General features: G+C 40.3%; 1 protein-coding gene across 5 annotated transcripts in view; it reads left to right on the top strand.

Annotated features, from left to right (window-relative positions):
* Window positions 1–309: 309 nt before the first annotated feature.
* TNRC6B (trinucleotide repeat containing adaptor 6B) overlaps window positions 310–27,598 on the top strand; it is a 63,446-nt gene continuing 36,157 nt past the window's right edge. Inside the window, exons 1-10 of one of the 5 annotated variants that reach the window (XM_045554853.1) lie at window positions 744–764; window positions 5,384–5,405; window positions 7,568–7,628; window positions 9,954–10,204; window positions 13,460–13,801; window positions 15,994–18,342; window positions 19,897–20,055; window positions 23,068–23,243; window positions 25,641–25,715; window positions 26,559–26,604. In XM_045554853.1, coding sequence (XP_045410809.1) covers window positions 10,198–10,204; window positions 13,460–13,801; window positions 15,994–18,342; window positions 19,897–20,055; window positions 23,068–23,243; window positions 25,641–25,715; window positions 26,559–26,604 — 3,154 coding nt within the window. In that variant the 5' untranslated portion in view covers window positions 744–764; window positions 5,384–5,405; window positions 7,568–7,628; window positions 9,954–10,197. Of the gene's footprint in view, window positions 765–5,383; window positions 5,406–7,567; window positions 7,629–9,953; window positions 10,205–13,459; window positions 13,802–15,993; window positions 18,343–19,896; window positions 20,056–23,067; window positions 23,244–25,640; window positions 25,716–26,558; window positions 26,605–27,598 lie in introns of all 5 variants that reach the window. The other 4 variants (XM_045554854.1, XM_045554855.1, XM_045554857.1 and 1 more) reach the window with 4 other exon arrangements.

The following is a 27,598-nucleotide window of genomic DNA, read 5'->3' as shown; positions in this document are numbered from 1 at the left end:
CAGCTGGTATGTTTATGTATTATTTTTATTGTAATTGAGTGGAGCAAAACCTGATTGTCTTAATTGAGCTGCATGAGAGGATGCAATTGTGCACTCAATAGGGAATACATTGATTTATAGGCTCTCGGTAACTGCCTTAAAAACAAGTAAAAATATGTAAAACATGTAGTATTAATAAATGTAGAGAAAAAATACGGAATACAGAACATCAGAGTTTTATGTTCACCATTCTAAGGATGTCATGGGAAAACACCTAAATTATGATAAATACATATGTACTGTAATTAATTGCATTATTTGTGAGGAATATTGCCAGAAGCCAACTGGATATTATCATATTCAAATCAAGTCCTTTGCTGAGTGGAAATACATTAATCCTCTGTGTGTGTGCGCACATATATTCTTCTAGGTAGATACTATAAAAGCTTATCTTAATAGGCTTCTTTGCAACTAAACTTAATGTTGTGTTTTACAAAAGGGGTGATAAACCAAGATGTGAGAATAATTAAATGTGGTGCGTTTTATGCATCCTTTTGGTTTAAGTGAAATAACTGTGTTCTGCTCGGTCACAGAGATGAAATGTTGTCTTGCACATCATCTATAAGCATTTAATTTGCTACAGAAATGAATTGTGAATGTAGATGTATAACCTTCTGGTATGATATTACTTTAACAGAGAGAAGGAGCAAGAAAGGGAAGAACAGTTAATGGAAGACAAGAAAAGGAAGAAAGAGGATAAAAAGAAAAAAGAAGCCACTCAGAAGGTGGGTTTAATCAATTAAGTCTGCCTTTACATCTGCAAGCATCCAGAATGTGAAACTGTATCGGCCCACATACCTGCCATCTCAATAATGCTACCTGAGACATTAGTTTACTTGAAAGTTTTAAGATTTGAAAGTGGGAGAAAGTGCAAGGTCTGTACTTGTTACCATAAAGTACATGTTAAATAATGCTGCAGCTGCTTTTGTGAAAACAACAATAAACAATATTGAGAAAGACAAGAGAGTTTTCAAATGCTCAGCTCTTATTGTGTTTCCTTATTTGTATAATAATTTAATCTTAATTTCCTTAAGCAAGTTTAGAGAATAACTTTTAAAAACATGCTGGAGTTTGCCTTGGTATTCTTTCGGTCACTCATAGCACTGTTGTTTTGATGAGTCTGCCTTTGGATAATTCCATACAGAAACCCCCTTCAGAAAGGATCCAGTGGGTCTGCGTAGTGTCTGGGGGGATACAGCACTGCATGACTTTGAGGAATTTACTTAGGAAAAAAGAAGAGATGCTAAAAGAAAAAACACACAGGGCTGACAGCTCTGAGCTGTCAGGTCTCAGTTGAAGTGTTAGTCTGGCAGTGCTGTCTGAGGCGGAGAGTGGTTAGAATGCCCTGCCCCCTCTTTGCTTTAGAGCATCACCTCTGCCCTGGCCATTGCCTGATCTGACTTCACTTCCCCACCTCACCATTCTTTTTATATCTCCTGACTTGGGCTCTGGCTCAGCAGGGTTGCTGTGGTGCCTTTTTTGGAGGCAAGGTGATTTGTTACCAGTTCTTGTTAGCACTACTTGAAGCACCTGGGAAGCAGAGGCTCACTGTGGGGCAGGTTTGAGGGTCCCTGCTGTGGTGCTAGTTATTGAAGCCTAAGTTTAGGGAGGTAGAAACTGTTACTAAGGTTCAGAGGATATCTCTAGATTAAGTATAGAGTCAAGGCGATCAAACACAAGCCAATGTAAGGTGTAAGGGGCACTGCAAGTTTTCCCAGCATTATTGGATATAGCGTTTCCCACAATTCAATTTCTCGAATTATTGAAATAGATCATTTATGGGTACCAGCATAAGAAAAATCCTGGAAATATTTTCTGAATTGGATTGCATGTGACCCTGCCATGTTAACTATATGAAATATATTTTTATCTTTTCTTCATGACTTAATTAAAAAGAACATCCATTATTATTTGGTGCTATAATAGACTGCTGTGCTCTTGAAGATTTTGTCTGTTTTTGTTTCTGTTAATAGTGGTATCTTGCGCATCACATCTTTGTGTTATTAGGGTATCTGCTTCTAATGAGTTGCTTCTCATCTGAGTTTGTAAGAGTTTTGTAAAATTCTAGAGTAAAGAGTGTGGGCTGGGCATGGTGGTTCCCATTTATAATCCCAACACTTTAGGAGGCTGAGGCAGGAGGACTGTTGATCCCAGGAGTTAGAGGCTACAGTGAGCTATGATTGTACCACTGCATTCCAGCCTGGGCCACAGAGCAAGACTCTCTCTCTAAAAAAAAAGAAAAGAAAAAAGAAAAGTCCAAATAAAGAAGTCAGATAACAACCTAGAGGCTTTTTTGCACTTCCTTTTGGGTACACAACCACATTCCCTGTCATTGAGATTACAATATGCAGGTCCACCACGTATGAGGTGTTAGTGGCATTTCCCCTGTGGCTTCTGGGCTCTTGTCCCTGTGCCCTGCACACACTGGGCACGCCCCCTCCCCACCCCCTGGAGTGATGTGAGATTGAACCTTAGTGAAAGCTTTCCTTCAAGGTACTCACACATTTCATCTACTAAGTTGGTACAAAAATCAGATTTTGCAGTCTGTTGAAATGGATGGTTAATAGGTTAGATACCAGGGAACTTGAGCAAAGGCTGTTAACAAGAGGATGCCAAATAGAGCAATTATTTTAGACAATATACATTCCATTTTCATTCTTGACATAAATAACAATGTTTTTTTAAACTAAAAATATCAATATCTAGAAATGATTAATAAAATATGCATCTGTAAACTTGCGTTGTGGATTCCACTAAGAAAAATGATTTCAAATAAAGATGGTATGGATATATTTGAGAGTGAATTGGGATTACTTAATGTAGTTTATGCAACTGGACAAGCTCCCCTGTGTGCTTGCATCTGCATTAAGAGCTGATTAAGAAGTGATGTCGAAGAGGAAAAGCATCATAAGTAAGATTTTGAAGTGGCTAATTGCAAGCAATAAAAATTCAATAATTTTTGGTCGAAATTTTCTAGATCAGCTGACATAGAATCTAGGTTGACACAGGCCGACTCATGGCCTTTGGTACTGTTTTATTATACTGAACCATTGCATCATTTCAGAATTAAATTCTGATTTAGCAGTTTTAAGGAGAGAACACAAAGCTTGCCATGTGATTGTCTAAGTGGTTTCCAACCTTATTATAGAGAAAACGCCTCAACTAGGAGGCATAAAATGTGCTATGATGAAAAGAATTGTAGAGAATGTGCCAGAGGTTCTATTATGTGGTCAGTCGTTCATTCAGTCAGCAAACATTTGTGGTGCCTCATCTAAGTGTTTCCACATCTTTCATGCTGCTTACCGCACTGCTTTATAGCCAGTTCTTTGTGTCTGTCTTCACCACTAGACTGACTGTAAGTTTCTCAAGGTTTTATTCATATTTGTATTGCCAGTAACTAGGGCAGTGCCTGGTGCAGAATAGTCACTTAAAAATTGTATATTTAATAAGTGAATGGTCAAGAACGAATGATGGCAACATAATTTTCTTGAAGAATCGACTTTTATTTAAAGCTAAAATTAAATTACTTCCACACAGAAATCAAACATTAGCTTTCTGCACTGTGTTCAGTGACTGTGGCAGTTTGCTCTCTCTAGAGCCATCACTGAGTAAACTGTTAGATTTCCATTCAGGAGAGAGGTGTCAAAGAAGGATTCCATTCACATTCATTAGGCTGTTGCTGCTAAAGGAGCATTGTTTAGTGTTGGCAGAATACATACTTTGATCATCCAGCTTTTTACCATCTGGGGGACAGCTCTTTTAACAGAACCCACATTATAAGACATATTTGACATTATTTGGGTTTGTTGCTTGTGGCGGGAAGGCATTGATTTCCTGTATAACTGATTTTCAAAAACGGCATTCTAAGAAATATTTACAATGGTATAAAACCTAAATTGCCTTAGGGAATTGGTATGTGGCTGGATAGAAATCATTCATTCTTGGATAAGTGGGGTTATAGAAAAATTATAAAAGGGTATTTTTTGGTAGAATTGGGCTCTGTAATAATTAGTACTGAGAAACATTCATTTCAAGACACTGTGTTCCACAAATCCACTACAATAGAATTAACTTGTGCTTTCATGTAAGAATATAAGAAGCATTCCAGGAGATCCTGCAAGTAAATTGTTTAACTCAGACTTAGAGTCCAACAGTGGAGTTCGAGGATCCATGGTGAGGTGGGCAGGTTAGCTGCAGGACCTTCCCCCCAAAGATGACCATGTTTTTGTGAACCCCCATAGCAGTAACCCAGTATGATCACCAGCCACAAATGATCAGACCTCTTCTACATGAATATTTTTATTACAAACATCAGATAACCAATAGAAAAATGCTTTAGAAGATTAACAGTTCGGAAAAGTGGGTCAGAAGCACCCACGAGTCTCAATAATGTAAAGTAACCACTGTTGGAATTTTGGCATATTTCCTTTTGGATGTTTTTCTTACGCGTGACCTTTGTGGGTTTTATACAGGGCATGTATAATTAAACACCCTCCTTTATTTTCCCTTCTTAACAATATCAGAAGCAGTTTTCCATTTGGCTTCTAATCATCATTTCCAAACTGTCTAAAAACCCATTACTGTACTCGGCCTGTCCACCTTTTTAGGTTAATCACTTCCATAGATGTGTTAGTTACTATATAAAGAAATACTTTTAGCAAAGAACTCTTGATTTGTTCAAAACTTACATATTTCAATCATATTGCCGTACTTCATGCTGTATGTAAACTTTAATAACAACAGCAAACATGCATGAATATCTGATTTAATCCTTACAACAACCCTTTGCAGGGATATACTATTATTAACTCTGTTCAGCAGATAATAGAAAACTGAGATCACACAGCCAGGAAGTGACAAGGGTTGGTTTTGAATCTTGCTTTCCTACCATGACCTCTCTTGCCTCTGATGATGTATCTCTGAAGTTTTGCTTTTTAGATTTGGGATTAAGTGTTTGAGTCCATATTCATAGGGGAATCTTTTTGTCTCTATGGCTAATTCAGTTTCTGGGCCACATCCATTTGATTTTGTCTAGTCATAGCAACCAAATGGCAAATACTCACAGGACAGGGACTACATCATGTAATGAGAGTGAAGTCCTTTTTTTTTTGTTTTTTTTTTTTTAATTTTTAGTATTCTTCCTAATGGTGGTCATGTAAATTATAGCTGGACATATGGCTGTAGTCTAGAAGAATGTCCGAATGGAGTCCCAGCTCTTTTTCTAGATTTCAACCATGCCTGTGTATCTGACAGCCTGGATTACTTAAGTTATCAGAATTAAAGTTGTCTTATAATGCTGAATTAGAAAGCAAATCTCATTTACTGATGTCTGTTCATTTTGCAGGTCACGGAACAAAAAACCAAAGGTAAGATTTTTTTTCTTTTTAAATTATTAGAAACTTTTGTGTTTAGATTTTACACTCTTGCTGACTCAGCCTCCAGTCCACTTGGAAAGAGAATGGGTGTAGAGTAATTAAGGTGGGTTGTTTGCAGTCCCTGAAGAGCAGTAATAACGAATTAAAAGTACTTGTACTAATGTTTCTAGTTGGCCTTAAATTTTTTAGGAGACAAAAGAGTAAATACCTTGTTGTAAAAGTATATAGGTCATGATTTTGAACTGAACCTTTTCCGAAAAATTTTTTAGAACAATAACAAAAAACAAACCACCAGCTCCTAATTTACAGAGGGGAACTGCAAAGGGCTGTTAACCACTTTACCCATGGCACGCATTGACTCTGAAAATGGAATGTTGCATCTACACTCTCTTCTGAGCTAAAGCCTGGAGTATGCTTTTTTAAAGGTAATACATTTTGAGTAGGTTAACTCTGTTACAAAACGGTGACGTCTTGTAAACAGAAGCAGGTGTCCCTCGGGTCATTCTCAACTTAATGGTCTATGTCTTCTTTTGTTTTTTTCTTTCCTATTGATTTTGATCATGTAGTTTTTGTCGGGTGATGGTCACACTTTGTTTTGGGTCAGTTCCCGTTAAGAATGGGAGACTTCATCCTTTGATGCGGCTCTTCTCCTTGCTCACCTAAATGTGTGTGTCAATTAGGTATGCATGACAGAGAATCATTTGCATAGAGCTGTCAAAATACACAAGCCCAGGCCTCCTGCCAAACCTTCACAGTCCCAGGCCATGGCCTTAGCAGATGTATTTTAAAAAGCTCTGCAGGTGATCCCAGTACATGACCCTGGTGAGAACCGCTGCTCTGGACGAAGGGAATCAGATGTGCCTGTAACTTGGAGGAGGGTAAGGATGATGGAGAGGCCAAGGCTTGACAGGAGGCTCTGTAAAGATTAGTTTCTTCATTGTTTTTTGTTTTGTTTTGTTTTGTTGGACTGCCGGGCCAAAGCGTGTCACACAGTGATGGAAGACTAATAAAGACAGTGCTAGTTCCTTAAGAAATTTTGTTACGGAAAACAAATTCTCAGATAACTAGACATTACTGTGATTATTTCTAATCAAAAGACATTTCAAAGAAGACTGTAGTCTAGGACTTTGTAGTGATTTATAAAATAAACTGAGAGAAACTATTATTAGTTATAATTATCTTAATTGGTTAGAGAGAATAGTATTCTCCCCTGTACATTATCCTAGTTCCCAGCCCAGAAGTAGGCTTTATTTTGGAAGTATCTTTGTAAATTACTTGCTTGAAGTATAAATTATACTTTGTCATAGAAATAGCGTTATTCATAGTGGTACAGTGTCCATATTTTCTGAACCAACATACTGTCTAGGAAAGGGTTTGGGCATTTAAATACTGATATTTATAGGACTTTTTGATAATTTATGGGGGCAGCAGATGAGAAAATTGTCATTTTCCTGGACAATCCAGGCTCTGTGGTTTCTGGAACGTGGTGGTTGGGTTCCTAGGCCTGGCCACAAGTCTAATGCTCATGAAGCCAAGTATTGGTGTGCTATAGAACCAAGCTGTTTTGTACGATAAGTGGTGTTTCTATTGGAAAACTGAAAATCTGTTAGGCATTTTTTCTCACCAAAAAATTTTTTTGGTACCAGATCTGTTCTCAAACGCATTCCTCTTTCCTCTGCCAAGTCTTAAAAATCAAACTTTGTTTTCTATTCACTACCAGATTTTTTTTCTAACTAGGATCTTTCTCATACCTATCATAGAATGGAGTACAGTTTCACAATCTCCATGCTCTCCCCACTCCCCTCCCCTCCAATCAAAAAATAAAGTAAAATAATCCTAAGGGCAGCTGAAAGCCCATTTCAGATTTCCTAAGGGATTTAATTTTGAGAACCAGGGAGTAGTCAGGAAGTAAAAATACAAATTATCCCTGAGGTATGTTAGACTGTAAGCACAGGGAGGCCTTGATCGTTCTAGTTTGGGGCCCAGGTTTATGGCTACAGCTTTATCTTTGTTCCTGAGAGCCTGCCTGGGTACTCTAAATCTTCTTACCTTCGCTCAGCTGACGTGTCTGAGTCCTGTTCCTCTCCCCAAAGATGATGTCTTCCTCAGGCAATCTCCCTTTAACTCTGAATCTACCCCTCTTTCCCCAACAGACCCTATAAGAAAAAAGAAAAGACTGTTGGTGCCGAATTTCTGGTTGTACAGAGGACTAAAGTAAGATTTTTCCATATTTCAGAGAAAAAGTAGATTTATTATATGTTCTTTATCTTCCATCATTTAAAAAAAATGGTGAGAATTCTGAAGAGAAGAATAGGACATTTCAAGTGGAAGTTATATGAAGACATAGGCTAGAGCTGGCTTGCTACCCAGGTACCAAATAATAATAAATACTTAAAGTAGAAGTTAATGTACTCCTTTATTGGATGTTAGACTTGGAATCCAAAGAGTTTGAGGGATTGGTGTAACAGATCAGATCTAGGAGATGAAATTTAACAGGGATGAAGGATAAGTTTAGGATTAAAAAGCCCAGTTGCATAGACTATGTAATAGGGAAATTCAGACATAGCAATTTAACCTTATTAAGAAGATGTTAGAGTGATGGTTGGCTTAATTAGAGTTATCAGCATGAAATGACTGATTTATAAAAACTAGCATGACCTTAAGCTGCATTAATAGAGATACGGTATCCAAGAAGGGATTTACAGTTCCTGTAATGGGCACCATGCTGTGGAAAGAAACAGAGATCAGCCTCCATGGACCATACAGAGTTTGGGCCAGATCACTCAAGGAATTTGTTACCTTAGGAGGTTTAAACACCTGTGGTGGGGGGGGGGGTTGCTTAGCTCCCATGGGCAGGCTTCCCACCTGCGGAACGTCACGTAACTGTCTTCAAAAATTTGAAGGGCTCTGGTGCCTGACATTTAATAGTTCCTTGGTAATTGTCTGTTGTATGTTTTGTTCAGTGAAACTTATTCTAACCCTTAAGTACCACTGATGAGTCAAAGCAACAGGGAAAGGCTACCAGCTCAGTGTAAGCTAAATTTTTTAGATACTGTTGTCCAAAGTAGTTATTCATGACATTGCCCTTTTACCCCACTGGGACACAGCTGAGGGACAGCACCTTCCCCATCAGTGGACGTGAGGCATGGGTCTTTGCAGTAAGTTGGCTACAACTCTACTTTTGTTTGAGCCTATTCCAGAAGACATGTTTCAGTGAGTACAGGGTAACCTTGAGTCTACTTTTATTTATTACTATTGGAGTTCCCCCCACCACTAAATAATTAATAAACTACTCACAGCACCCCTTACATATTGCAGAAACAGCGGTGTGTTCTAACATTATTGTGGGTAACCACTTGTTCAGACATGGAACTGGCTGCCTCTAAGAGAGTGAATGAATGTGAGGTATTATGAGACATGTGGATCAGATAAGTGGACGTGAAAATAGCCTAGGTGGCAGGTAATGAGGACTTGAACCTGGTTAGGAGAACTGGTGGTAGAGATGAAGGAACAAATTGCAGAGGTGCTTTAGTGTAACTTAATGTTGTTGGATAATGATGTGGGGTGTCGTAGTACTGAGAAGTCTAAGATACCTTCCAGGTATCTGACTTGAGCAGCTGGTTGGGTGATGGCTTCATTCTTTGAGGGAGGAGAAATGGGATTGGGAGCTAGGGAACAAATTTGAGGAGAAGGGGAAGGGTAAAAGAGATCTGAGTTACAGATTGTGATTTGGGAAACATTAACACATAAGTGATGGTTAAAGTGGGCGCATGGGAGAGTTTTGTATACAAGTAACTTAAATGAGGGAATGGTGTGGGCCCTGATTTTTGTTTTTTTGTTTTTTCAGACAGAGTTTCGCTCTGTCATTCAGGCTAGAGTGCAGTGGCGTCATCAGAGCTCACTGTAACTTTCAACTCCTGGGCTCTCTATCCTCCCACCTCAGCCTCCAGAGTAGCTGGGACTAGAGGTGCAAGCTACCATGCCTGGCTGATTTTCTTTTATTTTTTTGTAAAGATGAGGTCTTGCTATGTTGCCCTGGCTGGTCTCGGACTCCTGGCCTCAAGCAAGCCTCCTGCCTCAGCCTGGCATCACAAAGTGCTGGGATTACAGCATGAGCTACCTTGCCTGGCCCACACTGATTTTTTCTTTCTTTCTTTTTTTTTTTTTTTAAGCCACAATTCAATGGCCAAATTCAGCTGCCATTCTGCAATTATTATGAGGATAGTCAAAAGCAGGGTATGCCAACTGTGGCCACAGGCCCACTGTATCTCACCACCTATTTTTGTATTGCCCACGAGCTAAGAATGTTTTCTACGTTTTTTAATTATTGGGGGAAAAAAAACAATATTTCATGGCATGTGAAAATATGAAAGTCATATTTCACTGTCTATAAGCAAAGTTTTATTGGAACACAGCCACACTCACTTGTTTACACATTGTCTGTGACTGTTTTTGCCCTGTAAGTGCAGAGTTGAGTTGTTGTGACAAAGACAATGTGGCCAGTAAAGCCTAAAATATTTTCTATCTGGCCTTTCACAGAAGAAGTTTGCTGACCCTGATCAAGAGTATGAGAAGCCGAGCAAGAGAGAGAGAAAGGAAGAGCTAGCAGGAGCGGCTCTTGTAAAAACACAGAGGGAGGGAATGACAAGTAGTGTCAGAAGCTGCAGAAAATCAAAGAAGAAATGGTCCAGTGAGCGCTCATTGGATTGGCAGTGAAGATCAATAGTGACTTAGGGGAAACCCAGTGTGCTGCTTTTGTTTCAACCCAAAGGTTGAGAAGTGAATGGAAGGTAAACAAATGGAGACAGTGCTTAAAGTTTACTGAAAATTGTTCAGTATGTGTCAGCCATTCACTGTGTGTCATCAGATCTAAAATTAAGACTAAAATAATATCTTTTCTAGGCCTGGTTTGTATTTTAAACATTTCTAGGTAATTTTTTATGTTTGGTCCCATTGAGATGGTTAAAGGAAATAATAGTTTGTATTGGTCCTGTATAGGTGTTAGGTTTGTCGTTAATATATACTTTTTTTCCTTTTTTTTTTTTTTTTGAGATGGAGTCTTGCTCTGTCACCTAGTCTGGAGTGCAGTGGCATCATCATAGCTCATTGCAACCTTGAACTCCAAGGCTCGCGCGATCCTTCTGCCTCAGCCTCATGAATAGCTGGGACTGGGCTTGCGCTACCGTGCCCAGCTAATCTATTTTTTGTAGAGATGGGGTCTTGCTCTCGCTCAGGCTGGTCTTGAACTCCTGGCCTTAGGCAATCCTCCTGACTCAGCCTCCCAAAGTATTAGGGTTGCAGGCGTGAGCCACCATGCCCAACCTACTTTTAAAAAATTCAGAAACCTACCTGTTTCAGGAGTTTCTTAACCCTTTTATCTGAAAAAGTAGTATCTTATTGAAGTTTTCCAGATATAGGGGGCAATTAGAAGTTCAAACTGTTAAGACGTGAGAATGACATACGACAAAGAGGCTAGGAATGGGGAAGATTCAGTCACTAGAATACGTAAATGGTTTGTAGAAGTAAATGAATGGAAATTAGAAAATAGGATACCCAGCATTTTGCACAATGTTTTTATTTCCCTGTGATACAGAGACCATGTTTAAGCCTTGGACCTTTTCTCTGGAAAGTAAGAAACTATGCGCTTATTTAGAAAGGCATCCTGTTTAGAAGTACTTGAACTACAACCTGCAAATCCTTAAGACTCAGAAAAGAAAGGGCCTGAAAAGTAACATATTCAGACTTAATGATAGTGTCTCTCTCTTCTGTTATCATCGAACGTTCTGGAGCATGACAAGGGACACACACTGATTCTGATGTCTTAAGTTTGGACTTGGGATCAGATTGGATCAGGCTTCTTGCCAACAGCACCATTGCTCTCCATTTAGTTCCTAGAATTCTGATTGGCCTTTAAATGCTTGATGTTCTTGAACTCATAGAAAGGTGTAATTAAAAAAATAGAATAAGAATTCATTCATGTCCTGAAACAATTATCTTCTGACTAACATAGTATTGCAGGCTTTTTCGGACGATGTCTTGGGGTTTTAAATGACTCATATCCCAGCACAGAGCACTGCATTGGAAGGAAAGTGGTTGCGGCGTGTTCCCACTTTATAATGGCTTTATCATTTATGGTCCATTCTGTCTCTGAGACGTGATGTGAGGGTGGGAAAGTGCCCTGAGGAGTTTTTGCAAGGAATCTTGCACAATATGTGATGTTCACCAGATTTCTTTGATTGAAACAGTGCTGTGGATGTTATAAAGTTAATCAAACTAATGTTCAGCCCTCAGTCCTGTAGGCTGTTCTTTGTCTTATTCGTTTTTTAGGGAAATGAATTAAGGCATGTAGTAGACTTGGTTAAGGTCAAGTGAAGATCCTAGTCCTTTTACAGAAGGGCAGCCTCACAGAGACATAGCTCCTTCTGTCCTAAAAACCAGTTGGGAAGAATCCCTCCCAGCCTTTGCCACCTACTTATTCTCCCAATAAGAGAAAAGGGGATTGAGAATGCCATATACTGTGGAATCCTCCAGAAACATACAGAAAATGAATCATTAAATCATCTTTTATTCATTCACTTACCAGATATTTATCCATCTGTGGTTATAGGTCATTAATATTAGATAATGACTAATTTATTAAGTCTCATTTTTATTCTGCTCATCAGATTTTGGATCCTCTGACCTCCCTTACTAGGAGGGTCAGTACTGCCTTTTGATTGGCTAAGGTTGAATATGGGGGTCACCGGGAAGGCAGGCACCTGCTTTTTTCTCTTGTCACTCAGAGTACTTGTTAATGTCCAGTGGTGCTATAGATTGGGCCCCTGGATTTCTGATGATGTATCTCTCTCCTCATAAAGGAGCCAGTTAAATGAGCGACATGCTGGCCCAGCATCATTTTAGCAGTCAAAGCAGTACTGCCACCAGAGCTGGCCCTAACGTTACCCTGGGTGGCAGGGATTTGGGGCTCAGAATTGTCTGACTTGTCAGGTTCAGTGATTATTTCTGTGATATTCCAGCCTCAAGTTGTCATGTAGATTTTTATGGAATGGATAGTGGTCTTTTGGTAGCATGAAGCAAGCGGGGTGCAGACCCAAGAGAACGTTCTCTGTGGGGCTGAGAGGGGAGGGCCTAAGGTCTGGCAGCATGTGCTCACGGTTGCCCGGCACCATCCTGTGCTGTTTGCCATTTTAAAAATTAAGGTAAAAAATTATTTGAAATAAATAGAAAAGGTATCGATATTTTGAAATTTTTATCTTAAAGATTTGGGGAAAACAATTTTTGTTTGACAACAGCAAAAAGATTTATGGCATTTGTAATATTTACACAGAGAGCCATACGAGTCTTTGAGTCCAGGTGGCTGTAGAAACCAAAACAATTTGAGTTTTGCGATTCTCCAGTCCCACTGTTTCCTGTTGGGGTCCACTCTGTGCCATGCATTAAAAACAGAAATATGGAAGGTGGGTCCCTGCCCTGAGACAGTCATGGCCCATTGAGGGAGAGTGTCCTGTAAATGGAGAATTTCAACATGATACAGTAAATTCCATGGTAGGGAGAGATGCGGACAGCATGTTCCGGAGCACAAATGAAGGGTGCTTAGCCCACCTGGTCCAGGAACTGCAGGAAAGTCTTTTCAGAGCCAGATCTTTAAAGAAATGTAGATGAAGGGAGGAAGCCCTTGGGCCAAGAGGCTGAACCCCTTACCAAGGACTCTGCCACAGACATTTAAACCTGCAAGGCAGCCCTTCAGGGAATTAATTCCACTGTTGATAAAAGGGAACGAATGATGATTGTGTCCCTCTCCCCCTTCATTAACGGCATATAATTCCATGATCTTACTGTGTTTGAATCCTTGTCGCCATCACCCGCTGCCTCCATGCTGCCTTCAGTAAACTGGAGATACTATGGAGAATTTGGAAAGACTGTATCTCTCTACAGTAGAGTGAAAAGAGAAGAGTTATTGGTCTCATGTAAGCTTTATGAAAAGTAATCTTTAGAAAAATGTATTTGATGTATTTCAAAGACTGTTCCCAACCTCTCTCTTTCAGTGCCCGAAGTGACGAAACCAAGTTTAAGCCAACCAACGGCCGCCAGCCCAATTGGCAGCTCTCCATCGCCACCAGTCAATGGTGGCAACAATGCCAAAAGGGTGGCAGTGCCGAACGGACAACCGCCAAGCGCCGCCCGCTACATGCCTCGGGAGGTGCCGCCGCGATTCCGTTGCCAGCAGGACCACAAAGTGTTACTGAAACGTGGGCAGCCCCCTCCACCGTCCTGCATGCTCCTCGGGGGTGGGGCAGGGCCTCCTCCCTGCACAGCACCTGGAGCAAACCCAAACAACGCACAAGTGACAGGAACGCTGCTGCAGAGTGAGAGTGGGACTGCGCCAGGTGAGGCATCGGAGGTGATGACTTGAATTCATGGCAGCTTTAGAGAGAGAGAGCGCTTTGTTTGCATTGCCTGATGTGAGGTCTGGGCAAACTGTGAATTATAAAGACTGTTGGGATTATTCAAAAGATGGAAGAAGATCCCAGTATGAAATGTATATAGGCAGTTCTCAGAAACTGGGTTTTAGTGTCCTGTAAGTGTGGGCTCTGGGCATGAGAGGCTCATGTATCTGCTGTTGGTCATCATTGTTTGGGCCTTTCTTTCCCTTCTCAGACAAAAATGTTATAAATTTAATCCTGTAGTTCCACTGTGTGTTCCGAGCATGATGGCAAGTGGAGCTTCTGTGGAGGCTCATTCTGTTTCCGGAATGCTAGGAGTATAGAGAAAATGATTTCTTAGATTAAAATGTAGACTTTTGAGAGGTTACCAAATAAAACCATTCTATAGTTTTTTTATTAAATTTTTAAAGTCAATATTTCTTCTGAGGGCCCTGGATTTTGAGCGTTGTTAAAAACTCTATGTGGACATAAGATCTTTAGCTGAGGGGTTCTACTAGAAGTTTTGAGAGTTTTTAATTGATGAATACTAAGTCAACTAACAGCTAAGAGCCTCTAAGTACATTATTGTTATTTTTAGTTAACAGATTTTGACTTGTCTCTTAAAATGCCTTTTTAGGCGCCATTAAAATTCAGAGCTTGAACATGATCATGCATTAGCAAGGACAGTGAATCGATGGGTTAATGGTTGTCACCAGTAGGATGCTTTATTTGAGTTCTGAGTTTGAACAAAGAATTGCCCAGAAAATTCTTTCACCATCTTGTGTGCAGAGTAATAAGGATGTAAAGAAACCTAGTGGTAACACAGACTTCACGCAGAGGTAAGCCCTACCTGGGAGGCTTCAGGCCAGGCCCAAAGCAGACAGAGAAAGGTCTTGTGGCTCTTTTGTCCTGGCCCTGGTAACCAGCTGCAAAAAGAAGCATGGGGGTAGATGGCCCTGTCAGGCGTTTCTGCAGCTGAGTCTAGCCAGGCCTGAGTGGAGACGCAGGTCCTGTGTGAGTCAGAGTCTCTTCTTTATATCATTAAAGCCAAGGAGGCCCCTAAATATCCCGAGTTTCAGATTCTATGCTTTCTCATTTTTATGTGGCTCTATATGATATTTTGTTCCACTTCATATTGATTTTAAGCTACTTGGTTAAAGGAGCTAAAATAAATTTAGAAGAAATTATCTCATTAAAAAAATGTCATTTTCCCCCCACCAAATATGGTAAATTCCACCCAAAATGTGTGCTGAGCCAGACTAATTTATCAGCTTAAGTTCCTTGGGGCTATGAAATCTGATTCATGCTTGTGTGTCACCCAGCATCTAGCTCAGTGAGCATTTATCATTCAGCAGATCTGTGGAATTCAAACATTAGCAAGATAGGGTCTCTACCTAAAAGGCGCTAACATGGGGAAGGAAAGATGTGAACACAGTACTGTAGCACTGAAGAAAATGGCTCTGGACAGGGAAAAATTATTTTCAGATGATGAGCTCAGAAACAGCTTCATAGGAGAAATGGCACTTGAACTAGGCCCAGAAGGATGAATAAATTTCATTGTGTGACTACAGGAGGTAAAAACAGTAGGTGCCAATGTAGAATGGTGCCAGAGCGAGAAGGCACAAGTTGTGGAAGGTCAAGTGGTGTGGATCCACATGGAAGGTAGTAGGACATAAGACTAGAAAGTTGGTTGGTCCCAGGTCATGGAGCATCTTGAACTCCCAACCAAGGAGTTCAGCTTTATTCTTGTGCATTAAGGTACTATTATTGGAGGCTCTCCATACAGCAGTGATAGAATCAAAGGTCAAAGGTATCCTTTAGAAAAATTTGTTCAGCCAGGAGTGTTTAGAGTAGATTGGAGATACAGAACAAGTTTAGAGTGCTATTGCACTGACTCAAGATACAAGAAGGCCCTTCTCGGTCAACAGGAATGGCAAGGAGATACCTTTGAGAGATGTTGTGGAGTTAGACTTGGCCAGTGTGACATCAGACAAATGAAAAAAAGATGACTAAGACAGTTGTGATGCAGCAACTAGGTAATGAAGCTGATTTGCGGAGAAATGTGCTTAGCTCTTCTAGAGGCAGTCTGAGTTCTGGATTTTAATGGATAATAAATGCATGTGAAACTGTGATTGATAAAACGATCTCTTTCCCAGAGTCAACCCTTGGAGGTGCTGCTGCTTCAAATTATGCAAATTCCACTTGGGGCCCGGGAGCCTCCTCCAACAACGGCACCTCCCCCAACCCAATTCACATCTGGGACAAGGTGATTGTAGACGGGTCTGACATGGAAGAGTGGCCTTGTATTGCCAGCAAAGACACTGAATCTTCTTCCGAAAACACCACCGATAACAACAGTGCCTCGAACCCTGGCTCTGAGAAGAGCACTCTGCCAGGAAGCACCACTAGTAACAAAGGAAAAGGGAGCCAGTGCCAGTCTGCAAGTTCTGGGAACGAATGTAATCTTGGGGTCTGGAAATCTGACCCTAAGGCTAAATCTGTTCAATCTTCCAACTGTACTACAGAGAGCAACAATGGACTAGGAAATTGGAGGAATGTGAGTGGTCAAGATAGAATTGGACCTGGCTCTGGCTTCAGCAACTTTAACCCAAATAGCAACCCATCTGCCTGGCCAGCACTGGTCCAAGAAGGAACTTCTAGGAAAGGAGCATTGGAAGCAGATAATAGTAATTCCAGTGCACAGGTTAGCACAGTAGGTCAGACATCCAGGGAACAGCAGTCAAAGATGGAAAATGCGGGTGTTAATTTTGTTGTCTCTGGCAGAGAACAGGCTCAAATTCATAACACTGATGGACCAAAAAATGGAAACACTAACTCCTTGAACTTAAGTTCACCAAACCCCGTGGAGAATAAGGGAATGCCCTTTGGAATGGGCTTGGGGAACACCTCCAGGAGCACTGATGCCCCTTCACAAAGCACTGGAGATCGAAAGACTGGGAGTGTTGGATCTTGGGGTGCAGCTAGGGGGCCTTCTGGAACTGACACAGTCTCTGGACAAAGCAATTCTGGAAACAATGGGAACAATGGAAAAGAGAGAGAGGACTCCTGGAAAGGAGCTTCTGTTCAGAAATCAACTGGGTCAAAAAATGACTCTTGGGACAACAATAACAGGTCTACGGGTGGGTCCTGGAACTTTGGCCCTCAGGACTCTAATGACAACAAATGGGGTGAAGGGAACAAAATGACATCTGGGGTCTCTCAGGGAGAATGGAAACAGCCGACTGGGTCTGATGAATTGAAAATTGGAGAATGGAGTGGTCCAAACCAACCAAATTCTAGCACTGGAGCATGGGACAATCAAAAGGGCCACCCCCTCCCTGAAAACCAAGGCAATGCCCAGGCTCCCTGTTGGGGAAGATCTTCCAGCTCCACAGGAAGTGAAGTTGGAGGTCAAAGCACTGGAAGCAACCACAAGGCAGGAAGTAGTGACAGTCATAATTCTGGCCGTCGGTCATACAGGCCCACACATCCTGATTGTCAGGCTGTCTTGCAGACTCTTTTGAGCCGAACTGATTTGGACCCCAGGGTGCTCTCAAACACTGGCTGGGGCCAAACTCAAATTAAGCAGGACACGGTGTGGGATATTGAAGAGGTGCCAAGGCCTGAGGGGAAATCTGACAAAGGAACTGAGGGGTGGGAGAGCGCTGCCACACAGACCAAGAACTCAGGGGGCTGGGGAGACGCACCCAGCCAAAGCAATCAAATGAAGTCTGGATGGGGGGAGCTCTCAGCCTCTACAGAGTGGAAAGACCCCAAGAACACAGGAAGCTGGAATGATTATAAGAACAACAACTCTTCCAACTGGGGAGGAGCACGACCAGATGAAAAGACATCTTCCTCTTGGAGTGAGAACCCCAGCAAGGATCAGGGGTGGGGAGGTGGACGCCAGCCCAATCAAGGATGGACTTCTGGAAAGAATGGTTGGGGAGAGGAAGTTGATCAAGTGAAAAACAGCAATTGGGAAGGTTCTGCAAGTAAACCTGTGTCTGGGTGGGGTGAAGGAGGACAGAACGAAATCGGAACTTGGGGTAATGGTGGGAATGCAAGCCTAGCTTCAAAAGGTGGGTGGGAAGATTGCAAAAGATCCCCGGCATGGAATGAGACAGGCAGACAGCCCAATTCCTGGAATAAACAGCACCAACAGCAGCAGCAGCCACAGCCACCACAGCCACCACAGCCAGAGGCTTCTGGCTCATGGGGAGGCCCACCCCCACCACCTCCAGGCAACGTTCGACCTTCCAATTCCAACTGGAGCAGCGGGCCACAGCCCACAACCCCTAAGGATGAGGAACCCAGTGGTTGGGAAGAGCCATCTCCACAGTCAATTAGTCGAAAAATGGACATTGATGATGGCACTTCAGCGTGGGGAGACCCTAACAGTTACAACTACAAGAATGTGAATCTGTGGGATAAGAATTCCCAAGGGGGCCCAGCACCTCGTGAACCAAACCTGCCCACCCCGATGACTGGGAAATCAGCATCAGGTAAGCAATGGTTTTTTCTTGCAGATTTTGATGAAGAAAAGAAATCCTAGACCAAGGCACTTTTATTAAGGTGCATTTATTCAACTCAGCTTTATTCTCAGACTCTTTCCTACAGTTGCTACTTTGTTGCTAACAGAATCTCTCTTTTTATAAACTGCTAGTGCTGGCAGATGCTGGTAGTACTTTTTAATGTTCTTTCTCAGCAAAAGGAAAAGATGACAACCCCGTGTTAGTCCCCAAAATTATTTTTCTCTAATTGTATTGGTGTGCATAATCCAGAGGACTTCTATCTTGCCAAACAAACTATGCTCTAGATTTTAAAATAAAGAATTAAAGTAGTAGCAGAAATAGACCTGATTTCCATTCTGGTTCCACCCATGGACAAATCCTCTGTTTCTCTTTCCCCAGCAAAGGGAAGTATTCTGAGTTGTTCTGCCAGAGGCCATCAATGCTGTAGCAAAGCTGGTATCTGGAAGGTTTTAGTCTCTTTCCAGATGGTTTTTAATGATTACCTCTGGAAGGGGGAGTACTGTGGATTAGAGATTATTATCTCATGATAATCAGTTGCCCAGAATTAAACTTTCTTCTCTCATTATTTGAATAGGAAACATCATACCTGGTAAATTAAAAGTTACGATGGTAATGACATTCTTAGTTTGACATTGTCAACCTGAATGTTCTCATAAAGCAGATAATTCAACAAATTAAGGGGGATGTACTTTTCAAGTCTTTTTTTAGTTAAACTTAATCATAATATTAGTAATCAGTTTTCCACTTCTCAAAGTAAACCCAGTGGTTATTGAATCCATTTTTGACCACTTAGAAAATGATTACTTTTAACTAATTCTTTTTTTCAAGTATCAAAAAGAATGAGGAAGGAAATGAAGATTGCTCATTAACTCCTATCTAGAACAAAACCTGCTAACATTTTCGAAAACAATATCCACATAGTAAAAACCATCAAACTGTATGGAAAAGCAAAAAATAATAATAAAAGAATCTTAACCCCTAGAGTCTTTCCACATAGGTAATCTCTTTGAAGTTTATGTCCCATTGAGAAATGTTGTTCATGCCTGCAGCAAGAGTTTTAATATATCTGTCCTTTACAAATTTTACAGAGAAGGGATTATACTTTCTACACTGTTCTTCACCCTGCTTTTTTCATTATATGCTTATAAGCTTTCCATTTTAGCACATACAGTTCTTTTTCTTAATTGCTTCTTAAATAGTATTTTATGGGGACCCCACAATTGGTCTATCTGGGTTGCTTCCAAATTTTTTCTAACAGTGATGCAGTGAGCATTGTTGTACATGGAATTCCACCTACATTTACAAGTATATCTGTGGTATAATTTCCTGGCAGTGGAGTTAACTGAGTCAAAAGTTATGTGCATCCGACTTTTAAAAAGTAACATTGCCAGATGCCCTCCATGAAAGTTGAGTTTTTACCAACAGAATATCAGCATGCCTGTTACCACCACCTTCACCTCCATTGGATATTATGGTATTTCACTTAACAAGTCATTCACAGAGACATATTTCCTTTCTTTACAGTCTGGAGCAAAAGCACACCACCTGCTCCAGATAATGGTACTTCAGCTTGGGGTGAGCCCAATGAAACCAGTCCTGGGTGGGGCGAAATGGATGATACAGGAGCAGCGACCACAGGCTGGGGGAACACACCCACCAACGCTCCCAATGCCATGAAACCTAGTAAGCATGCGGCATTTGTATCTTTGAGGGATTTCTTTCTTAATTTGGACATCAGACATTTTGGTGAGAGCTGTTTAGTGTTTAAACTGTTGATTCAGTGAGATTCAGGATCTCGAATGTTAAATAAATAATTAATAGCAAATGGTGGTGACTTGGCTTGGCATGTGTTAAAATGTTCACGGTGAACTAAATTGGGCACGGTGGTATGTGCCTGTAGTCAGTCCCAGCTACTTAGGAGGCTGAAGCTGGAGGATCACTTGAGCCCAGGAGTTCGAGTCCGGCCAGGGCAACATAACAAGACTCTATCTCTTTAAAAAAAAAAAAAAAAAAATCGCAAGTTAATTTTGTTTTAAATTAGGTTTAGAATCTAGACAGAATTATAATTTTGATGTGATTTTTTTTTTTTAGCTCAGTAAATTAAATACGCTCACTATGTCTAATGTATGTTTCTGCTCTTTTGTCAGTATAATTTAAAATAGGAGTTCCCTGGCTTTTAAGGTGGAACCTGGTCTCTGCTGCCCGGTGACTTCATCCTTCCATGCCTTCCTTTTGCCTTTGTCTGTCTTCTCTTAATAGCCACCCACATAAGAGCTTTTCAGGTTTCTTGAAGCTGACAAAGATTTCATAATCAATTTTTTAAACGAAGAATGCCATACTCATTCATAACCATTGAAAATCTGAGCTGTACATGATACAGCTGGCAATGTGTAGCCACAGTAATTTGCAAAACTTTGTAGCCTGATGTTATGGAAGGTCTCATTGGATGTTCCTAAATTGAAAAATTGAATTTCAAGTGCCTGTTTTTCCACTTGCTTGTTTGTAACTTTCTTTAAAATGTCCATCATCTCTTTTCTACCAAATAGCAGATTTAAGGGACTATCTTTTGATTAAGTAATGAAATTTTATGGAATGCTCAAAATTTGAACAAGAAAAAAAATTCTGTGAAGTTTATCAGTATTATATTTAGGACTTTTACAGTGCCACTTGAATGAATGATAGTCTAGAAATTCACACTCAGGTGTACATAGTCACTTGACTGCATTTTAAAAATCATGCATCTCCTCTACTTCATAGAAATAGGTTTGTGAAGATTTTGTTTCCATCGTGGTTTTCATTGTGGAATCAGTTGTATCGTCATGGGAACCATCATCTAGTAGACTTGAAATAGATCTAAAGTGCTGTTGGAAGACATTAACCAGAACCTTGGCACAAAGAGGTGTTTAGCAGTACCTTCAGGATCTTTGTGTGTCTTTCCCAACCTTGGGATCGCCTCTCTTCCATCACAAAACCCTCACTTTTCTCCAGATTCTAGAAATGTCTTCTAGTCTTCAGGATCATCTGTGGTTATAGCTCACGTCCTTTCTCTGGGTAATTGGACCGTGTAGTTCTCAGAGGAAAAGGCCAGCTCATCACAGCCTACCAGATGATGCTGATAGGTTACCCTGTGATCTTCTCTGGCCTGCAGATGCCTTAAATTTTATGTTATGAGTCCATGATTAAAAATTAGAGCTTATCTTTTCTATAAGAAACATTTGTCAAAAGTTTAGCTCCTTTCTCTAATAGAAGAGTTCACGTGCATGTCATTTTTCTAAAGGGGTCAGCATGTGATTTATATTGGGTTTTTAATTTCTGTTGCTTGTCAGTGGATGCTATAAAGCCTGTGCTTACATAATATAAATCATAAGTATATTATGGGATTATATAAATGTATAATTCAATATGCAGAAGAAGCAATCCTGGTTATCAACAGCACTTCCAGCAGCAGGGACAGTGGCATCTTAGCCCTGTTTCTTGCTGCCCAGGCAGAAAGCCCCTTCATGTGGCTAAGATGAACCTCATCGAGGAGCTGTCATACTCACTTGGGCCTCGCTGTGGGAGTGAAATGCCACAGTTAGAAGAAATTAATCATCCTGTGCCTTGTCTGTTTGGTGGGAACTTAAGTGGCTGTCATAGGCCTGGTGTCCTGAGGAACAGCAGCTGTCATTCGAGGAAAGGCCTGGTGGAAGAACCACTTTTCTGGCTCTAGATTCTTCATATGGAGCTATCTGTAAATCAAATGACTTCCATAAAAGTCCTATCATTTGGGACAGTGAAGGAGTGCATGGAAATTTCTTGACTAGAGAATATATTTCCTTTCTTTCATCATTTTATACAGTGTCATTACTGCAACATGTATATTTTGATTCCACACAATATTTTCAAAGGGAAATTAAGGTCTTATTCCAATCTTCAAATTAAAGATCTTTGTTTAGAAGGGGGTGTTGGTAGAATAGACTATACATACTGACATCCTACTTCCTCAAACATTAAAGCCTGTTCTTTGATTTCTTTCTGTTTTCCTTCCTCCCTTTCTATATCTTCCACATTTCTTCCTCCTGACTTCAAAACCACTGCGTACACATCCTCTTTGTCTAGGATTGCTTTAGTATCTAATAAATTTCAAATTTCGTGACCATATGTGAATTTCTCTTTTTTTTACCATAATTTGGATGTTCAGAATCTTACAAAATTTCCTTTTTTCTTCCCATCTTCATGTCCTTTTTTTGTCTTCACTACAAGCAGACAGTTGTCCTTTGTTATGCCTCATATTTGTAATGTCCGTTGTATGTAAAGTACATAATGTATAGAAGAGTAAATCTAGGACTCCAGTAAATAGTGCTCATTAAGAGGAACACATATCCCTTAATTGAGATGTGAAATTTCTTGTCATGAAAGTAGTGATAATTTCTTTTCAATTTTGAAATTCCTGTCAACTTGATGCAAGGGAAAAAGCATTGACCCAGAAGTCAGAAGGTCTTGATTCTCTAGTTTGTTAACTTACTGAGTGACATTGAAATTTTACCAGTTTCAATTTCCTGGTCTCTAAAATATGAATAATAGTATTTGCCTTGCCATGTAGATGGAGTAGATAATATTACAAAGATACTAAAATGCTGCATCTGCAAGGAATTATTGTTCTGGTTATTGTTGTATATAGCTGTTGCAAAGAGTTGATTCATTCTTTCCTTAAAGATTCCAAATCTATGCAAGACGGCTGGGGGGAGAGTGACGGGCCAGTCACAGGAACTCGCCATCCCAGCTGGGAAGAGGAGGATGACGGAGGAGTCTGGAACACCGCCGGCTCTCAGGGAAGTGCTTCCTCCCACAACTCAGCAAGCTGGGGACAAGGAGGGAAGAAACAAATGAAGGTAGCCCACTTTAGAAATGTTTCCACTTGCGTATTCGTTCTTAGAAGGCAGACAGAGACATTTTTATTGGAAGTTGAGAGGCAACTGGGGTCCTCAAGGTCCTAAGTAAGGGGGAAAATATTTTCCTGCAAGCAAATAATGATTTCCCTTTTACCTGTCATCTTCCTTTCCCATGACCTTGAAACCTTGAACTACAGAGCTGTTGCTGTGGGCAAGATGAAATTTTCAAAGAATGAGATACTTTTCATTTTTAGTTTCCACATTAAATCAATAACAATTCATTGGAGGCTCTCAAGGCATACTTTGTATTAATAAATGCTTTATGCTTTTGCATTCTAAAGCCAAAGAAGTCCTTAGAGTAAATCCCCATGAGTATGCAGAAGAGAAACCAAAGGAAGATAATACTGGCTTCTCTAGTGGCAGTCAGCATGCATGTCTTGATTTTATCTGATTTGGGGGAGTCCATGGCCCAGAACCCTTTTACTAACAAAGTGAAGTACCAGTATGTAACCCAGCAACAGCAGCTGGATGATCTCTCTACATCCTATACCACTGCGGTGTCCAACACGCTGGGCTGCAGAGCTCCACCTCTGCCCTACTCCCTCCCCCGTCTGTCTGCGGAAAAATTGTATTCCATGAAACCGGTCCCTAGTGCCAAAAAGGTTGAGGACTGCTGCTATACCAGATTGTGTTCTAAACTTTTCATTTTCCATATCTTACTACAACTTGTTTCTCTTTGGGTTTGTATAATTTGATGAGAACTTTGATTTTTAACCTAGAACAGTAGTGTTTGAATCTGAACCACTGTCTTGGCAGCAGCTCTTTTTTCCTCTCTTCTTCATTCCACACATAAAATGGTGGAAATAAATGGGCATTCATTGCTTAATTTCAACCTGAGAGCCTTATTGCCCTGTGAAATGCTTCACGACTAATATTCTCCTGCGTTTCCAATACCAGATGCCGTCTTAGAAGGCCTTCCAGTGGCTATGGATTGGGCCTTTATCCCCTTTGCTGCCTGTTGGATATCAATTTTATTGAATACCCTAACTTTCTTTTATAGCATAAGAATATAGTTCATTTCTATTAGAAACACTTTGTTTAAGCAGTCCTTCATAGTTTTCACTCTTTTAAGGACTTTTATTTCCTTACTCTAGTCACAGAAGGAATTAGTCAGCAAAATTTTCAGCATTCTTTGTCCTCTTATGTTGTCTAGTCTGCTTTTGGCTTTCTTTTAGTTACTCACAAATTAACAATGAGACCAAATTAACTCAGTGAAAGGTGCTAATAAATACCCCACTCAGGTGATAACTAAAATTTAATTAATTGGGAATCGAATGTGTCAGCTCCAGTACCAGCTATTCTGACTTTTCCTACTGTGGCCCATTTTTTTAAAAATGTGATAAAATGCACATAACATAAAATTTAGCATCTTAACCGTTTTTAAGCATACAGTTCAGTGGCATTAAGTACATTCACATTTTTGTGCTACCATCACCACCATCCATCCACAGAACTCTTTTCATCTTGCAAAACTGAAACTCTGTACCAATTAAACAATAACTCCCCCATTCCCCCATTAAGGGCTTTTTTGGCCTTAAAACCTATAACTAAAGTTAAGTACCTCATCACTTTCAAGAGTGATAAAATTGACGTGATGAATACTATCACAGCACACAGAATGTGTACTTGTGGAAGGCACATGTGCACAAAGCCTCAGCATCCTCTGTCCCACCAAATCCTTGTCAGAATTCCACCTGCCTTCACAGGAGTGAAAGTGGAGCTTATGGTTGGTGCCTTAGTCCAGGGAGAAACTAAATTGTCCCATTAAAAAGCAAAAACCCACCTCTGCCTTGCTTTTCCCAGGGCATGAGTGATAGTGTCTTCCACTGGGCCTCTTTCCTACTGGGGACCCATGTCCTTTGTGCTGTGGAGCTGACAGATGCAGTGCTGCATGGTCGTTCCTCGTAATGGCCCGTTTAAATAGGCTCCTTTCCAGATAACCTGAACTGGCATCAAATTCTCTTTTCTCCTCATCCAAACCAGCCTGGGTTACTAAGAGAGCAACCTGCTGAAAGTGAAAGTAGTAGCCTGCAAAAAGTTTACTTTAGAAAATCTGGTACTGACTTCTATTTAAAAAGTAAAAACACCAGCCGACCATATACTTTTCCATTTACTCCTAGTTGGGTGCAATGAATAAAAAAGAATGAAAACGTAGATATAAACCTGCACTTATTAATTATTTAAACTAACAGATAAAATATCAAAATAATTGTAGTTAAAGAGAGATAGGGTTCAGAAAGATAAACTCTCATTTCTACATTTTCAGTCTGTGCTTATGCAACTCAGGAGGTTGAAATAAATTATTTGGTTCTGAGGTTACATATTTCATTTCTGTAGTGCTCACTAAAAGGAGGAAACAATGATTCATGGATGAATCCTCTTGCCAAACAGTTTTCAAATATGGGATTGCTGGTAAGTTTTATTTTTTTTCATGTATATAATATATCCCAACTGTAAGGTTTAGTAAAAATTTTAAGAACACTGCCATGTGTAGTACAAAATCACAGATTTATAAACTCATCAAACAATGTTATTGATCTTTTGGGTTAAGCAATGTTTGTTTTCTCTTGCTTTATTCTTAATGACATATCCAACATGTAAAGGGTATGGCTTTTGAATTTGTAGTCTTTGTGTCCTTTTCTTCAGGAGGGCAGGGAAGAAAGAGTTAGGCACTTTAAATTTATGAAGTTTTCTTTGACTGCAGTGCTGTACTAGTTTTCATATTATAATTTTTAAAAGGCAACAACAACAAAATATGTAATAAAACTATATTGGGACTACTTAGGGAATTCTTGTAGAATTTCTAATTTCCTTATCTCTTGGGAACATTGTGGGGACGCCCTGTCCCTGGTTGCCAAAAGACAAATGACATGACTTGGCTGCACATTTGAAGATTTGATGACTTGACAAGTCACAAGAAGAAGTTGTCATCATTTGGCTGCCACTCATGGAATTTGATCCTGGGTGGACTGGAACTTTAAGACAGGGGTTTATTTCTTCAGGCAGCTGTTTAGCTATTGCTCTGTTCATAGATTTATTGAGGCTAATTGTGTGCAAAAAATGAATTTTAGGAATATAGGCAACAGCAGGAATTAAACTATTAAAAATCTTAATATCTTCATTGCAGTTTAAAGTTCATTTCAGAGGACCTTGTGTAGTGCCAGTGGTAAGATGGCACTCACATGACTAATGCTACTTCTCTGATTCAAATATGTACATCCTTAATTCTCTCTCATCTGTTCTTTATTTTTTCAGAGTCAAACTGAAGATAATCCAAGCAGCAAAATGGATTTGTCTGTAGGTGTGTATCATTCCACTGATAGGAGTGGAATATATTGGTGTTAATGGTATCCTGTTGGGCTCTTCTGCCCAATTTAAGTTGGGATGGGTATAGTTCAACAGACATTTATTGAACACTTACTCTTTGTAAGGTACTGTGTTAGACACTGAGTAGGGGTTGAAAACTCAAATGACTGCAAGCATCAGGAAGGAATGTGAATGAGTCATGTGTCCCAGGTATAAGAAATTAGGATGAAGAGAGTGCTGGTTAACTGGAGAAGTTTGTAACACCTTAAAGAATCGGCCTTGCTTGGCTCCTAGCGGTTGTTGCTGTGGAGGAGTGCGGCTCAGCTGTGCCAAGTCTTCCAGTTTTTCAAGAGAGGCCAGACATTTAGATATAGATTGACATCCTGATTTTTAAATACTGGAAACAAAATCAGATCTTTTAAAATTCTGTTTGGTGCCAAACAAAATATGTCCATGGTCCTGCCAGACTTGGCCCTTAGGTTGCCAGTCATGTCTGCACCAGGATGTTTCATAATTGACAAACTCTCCCATTGCAGCTGGACAAGTGCAGAGTCAGCCATTAGTCTGTGGGATTGTCACAGTCATGTTTGCTGTTGGTCACCCTGAGGATCTTAAAAAAAATCGAACTGAGAAGAAAACAACCCTGGGTAGTAAGGGAAATAGGTAGTCTTAGATCTATGATATTTTTTAATAGGAAAATGATTAAAACATAAGCTTCCTGGGGCACAGATGATGTCAGTTTACAAAGATGTGAAAGGAAAGTGGGTATGGTCGTTGTACCTGGGAAAAACACATTGTGCAGGAATTGTGGACACATCTTCTGTGTTCAGCTCTTAAGTTCTAAATTTTAAGGCAACAGCTGTGCCTCTTTGATCTTTTTATTCCCCATAACTATGTTTTACAACCCTGATCATTTATCTAGCAGATGCAAAAACAGCAAAAATAGACTACTTCTCTCATGCAGGACATTTGAATTTATGAGCAAGATG

The sequence above is a fragment of the Lemur catta genome, chromosome 6, assembly GCF_020740605.2.
Source record: "Lemur catta isolate mLemCat1 chromosome 6, mLemCat1.pri, whole genome shotgun sequence".
NCBI classification, from domain to species: domain Eukaryota; kingdom Metazoa; phylum Chordata; class Mammalia; order Primates; family Lemuridae; genus Lemur; species Lemur catta.
The sequence above is the reverse complement of the archived record's forward strand: the minus strand, read 5'-3'. Positions and strand labels throughout refer to the sequence as shown.